Raw genomic sequence first — 6429 nt, 5'->3', positions numbered from 1 at the left:
TTGCCTACTTGTCCTGTTTGGGCTGTGTTTGATATACATATATAGATAGAGTTTATTATTTACCTACTGAGTGGCAGGCTCATCCCTCTGTTGACATTTTCTTTCAGGAGTAGACTTTGAGGTGTCTGACTGTTGAAGAATAGGTCTACGCACTATACTCAGGCAGGTCGGGCCAGTATGCTATTTTCTCCTCTTGTCAGCTAGAGTACAAATCTTATTTTGTTTGTATAAAGAGAACATAGGCATAGCGATCAACTGTGGTGGATCACATGTGGTGTTTGATTTGTATATATGTGATGTTGTGGGTTGACTATGTCGTTATGATGTTGTGACTACGTATGCATATTGATAGATGATTATGTGCGTTTATATATATAAACACAGGGATTATTATAAGTATGACGTTTATGGTAGATATAGCTCTTGTAGCGAAGGGGGTGCTACACACGTGTTCCTAGAGGGCCCTGAAACCTCGAAGGTGTGGGAATTCTTTGCTAGAAAATTCAATACCACGCTCCCGCCCACAAACAACATCACATTGTTCCTCAGTTACTAGAGGTTTTCTTCAATTGGTAAGAACCACATCAGAAATCTCCTTCCGATGCTCATTCTGTGGTTCTATTAGCTTGAAAGAAATGATGCTAAGCATCGGGAATAGAAATTCAATTCTGATCGTATCATCTGGAAGGTTCATTAATTCATTAACACGATCAGTCGTACAAAACTGGCCACCTTGCTTAACTGGAAAGGAGACGCCAACATTGCATCCACCATGGGATTCCCTATGCACGTTAAAAGGAGGACAACATTGATGAAAGTCAAGTGGAATAAACCAGATAGAGGATGGATCAAAATTAACACTGATGGAGCAAGCAAAGGTAACCCAGGGCCAGCTAGTGCGGGAGGCATTGCTAGGGACGAGAGAGGAGCAGCAATTTTCGGCTTCTATGAGTTCATTGGAGAAGCAACTAATGTGTATGCAGAAGTGTACGGTCTTTTTAAAGCTCTCCAAATCTATCAAACGGAAAATTTGAATCGCATTTGGATTGAGATGGATGCCATCAATACCATTCGTCTGATTAAGGAACCCTCTAAAGGTCACTAGACACTGCAACACATGCTATCTCATATCAACCTATTCCTAAAGCGAGTGGAGTTTCGGATTACTCATATCTATCGGGAAGGAAATATGGCAGCAGATCACTTGGCCAACCTCGCTTGTATAACCAAATCAGCCGAAGTTTACCGGGGGCATGAACTACATGGACACATCACGGGTATTATTAAATGCAACAGCTTGGGGATCCCATATATTTGATCAGAATGAGAGCGAGCTTGAAGCACCTGCGTCTGAAGCTTGTTTGCTGCTGTGGCTTTTGTATCTAGTCATGGAACGCATCCCTTGGGGTAGCAGGATCAAAATGACATTACGAGAACCTACAGGGAGTACCTCAGCCTATTTTAACTTTATATACTTTCTACTAACATTTTTGTTTTGTTCTCATTCCACAGTTTCTGTGGATGTTCCTGTTGCAGCTTCTGCAACAGTCGCTGCTTCTCGCCACCACTTCTGCTGCTGAAAAAACATGATCAATGGCTGCTGCTGCTGCATCTCTAGTTCTGCTGCAGCTTCTACTGTTTCAGCTACTGTTCTGTTGTTGTTCTACTGCAGCTACTGCTGCTTTCTCTTCTGCTGCAGCTGCGGCTGCTTTCTTTTCTGCTGCTGTTGCTGCGGCTGCTTTCTCTTCTGCTGCTGTTGTTGCATCTAATTCCTCACTGTTGCTGTTGCATTTTATTGCAGGAAATGGAGTGGACAGAAAATGAAAGCAAACCCACAGCTACGCTGGCTGCAGCGGCCAATTCTGCTGCGTTTGACGCTGTTGTCCTGCTGCTGTTGTTCCACGTTCACTGCCACTTCTACAGAACTCTGTTCAACGCTTGTTACAACTGCTATGCAAACCACTTCTGATGATCATCCCTCGTGGTTATTCAATCAGGGAGTCTTTCTTCTTGAACTTATTTTTTATTGAATCGACTTCCTATGTTTTCTAATGCTCCAGCAACCTGCAGTTTCCTCTCATTGGTCAGGTATGGAAAATGATGAGGAATTCATCAACCATCCTCGGTCTTTGATTGCCTTTAATGTACATTCCTTTTCGTATGTTAAATTGTTCCCTTGGCCTCCCTACATTATGAAATATCTGATAGGATTGCACTCTCACAACCTGTCATCCTACAAACCGGGGAATCATAAATGCTACAAATGGTCTTTCTTGCTCTCGACACTCGCCACTTCATTCAGCCCACACTACCTCAACACTTACACAACTTTCTTCTTACATAACGTCCACGTTCGAATCACTTGTGCAGACACCCTCATGCTACAAATGGGCCACAACTTTCTTCACGAAACGGGGAATGGGAATTATTTCAAGTCCTTTCTGGATCTCATTCCACAACATGCTTTCCTTTTGCTCAAACACTGTTTGTCTCACTCTCTACTATCACAGCGCACACAGTTGCCCCACTTGCACAGACATCCGTCCACTAACCATTTTTGGTACAGCTTGACAGCTACTAAGAAAATTTCTTCTTCCTACACGCCCCATTTTAATGTCTTAACAGCCTATAAGTATTTTGAAGTGCTTCAAACTTTTGAGGTCATTGGTTACTACGATTCATCATGTTGGTTTTGATTAATTGAAGGCTTTCAACCTCTTTTCAAAATTTCAATCTCAGCCCGTGGTCTCTCGATTTTTGTGGTTTATGATTTTGAATTGTTTGTCTGTTGATTGGGATGTTCATCTTAATTTTTGGTCGGGGATTTTTTGGGTTTTGACCAAGGATTTTTTGACTCCTTTGATTGGGCCTTACCCTTGCTTTAGAAGGTTAATGAATTCTTCAAGAAGAAAAAATAGCAAGCTTAATGCTACAGGAAAAACACAACAGAGAACGGAAAAAGAGAGGATAATAGAGGAAAATGAAGGAAATAGCAGAAAAAAGCAGCAATAGAAAAAGAAAAAGACAAGAGAGAAAAAAGGGACGAAAAAAGAAAGGAAAAAAAAAGGAAAAGAAAAAGGAAAGGAAAAAAAAACGGAAAAAGAAAAAGGAAAATAGAGGTGAAAAAAGAGTTATATGAAATGTGTGCTTTGTGGTGATTTGGGATTTTTGGCTGATAATTTCCTTGCCATTTTCGCATTGCTACTTGATTTTGCACTAATCTTGGGTTTTTTCTTTTGGATTTTTGGGCTTTAATTCCCATGACAAATTGGGGTTTATTGTTTTCTCACCTTCTTCTACTAATAGACTTGGGCTCCTTTTGTTTCTTTTAAATGGGTTGAAAGCCTTCCATTCTTTGGAACCAACTAATGCGGGCTGCTTTATTTTGTGGCCCATGGTTTTGGGGCATTGGAAACTATTTGTTTCGGCCCACAATTTTGGTCACTTTTGCTGGGCTTCACACGCTCTAGGCCACCAACAATTCTGTAGGATTACGATCTCGCTGGGCCTCATGATTGGGCCGCACTACTGGGTGCCTCAATGCTACTACAGTCCGAATTTTGGGCCTGCGATTTGGGCCCCCAACGCTTGATCTTCACTGGACCTTGGAATCTTCATGGACTCCTCGGCAAATGGGCTGCAAACTTGGGCAAGCTATGGGCTGTTAATGAATTTTTTGAACTTTTGTATGGTATTTAGGGGTGTTTTGTAGGACTTTTGACAATTTAACAAAAGTTGATTATATTCTCTGATTTATTGAGAAGGGATGGGATCCCGACAATTTCTTTTTTAAAAACAAAATCCTAAATCCTAAACCCAAACCTCAACCCTAACGCTAGACCCTACACCCTACACCCTACACCCTAAACCCTAAACCACGAGGTGACGCAGGCGCGGTGCCGGGGGTGGCATCGAGCGGCGGCGGCCAAGGAGGGGAAGCCACTCTAAAAAACGGCATTAACGCGTCGCATGTGAATTCCTTCCGTATTTCTGCGGTAATCGATTGTTTAGCGCTTCATGTACGCAGCCACCACAAGGGTGACGCCGTTGAGTTCTTAAACCTATGCCTTTCCCTCGCTAGAGGTATTGATTTTGCCATTGCAAACCATGAGGTTCCAAGTAGAGCTGAAGAGTTGCCTTCACTAGTAAAGCAGGTGTGCCAATGTAAAAATGATACCCTCCTTCTAGCAGCTATTACGGTCCTGATGATTTCCATTAAGAATGCTTGCCAAAGTGGGTGGTTCCCAGATAGAGATTCTGAAGAGCTCATAAATTTGACAAAGGAGATCGCAAACAATTTTGGTAGCGTATCGCATTTTAATGTTGAGCCAGTCTGTTCTGTTTCTGTTATCTCAACAATCATGTCAAGATTCTATCCAAGAATGAAAATGGGACATATGTATGTTTTTCTCGAAGTCAAGCCTGGATTTGATGCTTATATGAGTGATTTCCAGATTCAAAGAATCTAATGTCTTCTCCAGGGGACAAGATAAGGTTATTTGTTGCTCAAACCTACAGTATTGAGACATCTTACTGCCTCATTAGCCCCCCCAAAGTGAACTTTCTCTTGAACGGAAAGGCGGTGGAGAGGAGGAGTAGTCTTGTCATGGATACTGGTCCACAGATACCAACAGCAGTTACACATTTGCTGAAATATGGGTTGAATCTCCTTCAGGCTGTGGGGGAATTTAATGGAAACTATTTGGTTGTAGTTGCTGTCATGAGTGAGATGCCAAAAGCTGATAGTAATGCACTTCAAGATTATGAGCAGCATGCTCCTTCAACTGTGGATTCAGATTTTGAAATAATTGAGGAGCCATCACGGATATCACTGAATTGCCCTATTAGCATCAGGCGTATCAGAACTCCTGTCAAAGGACATTCTTGCAAGCATATTCAGTGTTTTGATTTTGATAACTATGTGGACATAAATTCAAGAAGACCCTCCTGGCGCTGTCCGCACTGTAATCAACATGTCTGCTTTGCTGATATTCGTATTGACCAAAAAATGGTGAAGGTACTGAAAGAAGTTGAAGCAAATGTCTCCGACATAGTTTTCTCCTCAGACGGGTCATGGCAAGCTGTTAAGAACAGTGATGCTGCGATTTAGAAACCAGAGAAGAAGACCTCTATCACTAAAAACAATGACTCTCTAGAGCCTGTGGATGTATTGGATCTCACTCAGACTGATGATGCAATGGATAATACCATCACTTGTGAAACCGAAGACAGAAAACTTTCGCAAACTGCTTGTCAAAGTCAATCTGTGACGCAGACTATGGCAGTCAACCCCATTATTGCCAACACAAATTATGTTAATACAAGTAGCACTGATGTTGAGTATGACTTTTGGTCTGGAGTTTATTTATCAACCTTTGGACTGGCGTCATCAAATTTTCCATCGAGTGAACTGCTTGCTGCCGTTTCTGTCTCCACTTCAAATTTTATTGCATCACCTCCTGGTTTGACTGATTCCTTTGTTAGTCCAAATGGAGAAGTTGAGGCTTTCCCTGGTAATTCTTTAATGCCCGCCTTTGTGCCGCAAAGTGAAGCCTCTTTGCCAAATACATCACAATTGCAGCAGTGTCAATTTGGAAATGCAACTATTACTAATGAGTACAGGAGGCTCCAATCCATACTGAGGCATATAACCAGAATACCAAGTGCAGTTCAGGCCCTTCCTGCTCAAGCCTCAAGTTCTGTCCTTCAACAAATGTCTAGAGATAATGTCAATGCTCTTATCCATAATGGCTTTTCAGCAGCTTCACAAGCCTCACCTGCTTCACCAATGATCTCCAACCCAGTGCTTCATCCAAATCCGCTTCAGCTGTCACAGATGTCTTCCTCACCATTACATCACTATCCTCGTATACAGCAAACTCGTCCATTTCCCTATGTTTCACCGCCACAGCAAAACATCAACTTTCAGGCCTCACGTCAGGTCCCAAACGCCCCGAGAGTCTTGAACCAAAGATCAAGTCAGCAGATAACGAACTTCATGATGCCTCGATCAATGAGCCAATCTCTGGACATGAACATATCATCAATCCAATCACCTGCCAGCTTGTTGCGGACCCAAAGCGATGTGGGAGTTTCACAAGACAGAATTGTTCATACAACAGAATTAGTCAGTGGTCAACACCCTCCTAGAACCGCGCTTGCTGAAGGCTTCCCACAATGAAAAGGAACTGGTAGACACTCCTGGAAAATCTGTTGAACAGGAAAGTTCAAACCTAGAACCAAAGAAGAAAGTTCATGATGCATGGAAAAATGCTGCGGAAGTGAGACTGTGAGAGACAGGAAGAAGGAAAGAGATGCTGATGTAGAACCAGAAAGACCTGACAAACGCAGTAGGTATCATGAAAAAGAATCTGATGAGGTTGGTATGCATGTCGAAGGACGTACAGAGCGTGAAAGAGAAGTCTTCAA

General features: G+C 42.4%; 1 protein-coding gene across 1 annotated transcript; it reads left to right on the top strand.

Annotated features, from left to right (window-relative positions):
• Positions 773 to 6338, top strand: LOC105165876 (E4 SUMO-protein ligase PIAL2-like). The gene is given in 5 exon segments (XM_020694248.1): positions 773 to 1097; positions 1673 to 1755; positions 1802 to 1879; positions 3840 to 4452; positions 4455 to 6338. Coding segments are annotated over 5 exon segments (1755 nt in total). The 3' UTR covers positions 5111 to 6338.

The sequence above is a fragment of the Sesamum indicum genome, linkage group LG6 (assembly GCF_000512975.1).
Source record: "Sesamum indicum cultivar Zhongzhi No. 13 linkage group LG6, S_indicum_v1.0, whole genome shotgun sequence".
In the NCBI taxonomy this organism is placed as follows: Eukaryota; Viridiplantae; Streptophyta; class Magnoliopsida; order Lamiales; family Pedaliaceae; genus Sesamum; species Sesamum indicum.
The sequence above is the reverse complement of the archived record's forward strand: the minus strand, read 5'-3'. Positions and strand labels throughout refer to the sequence as shown.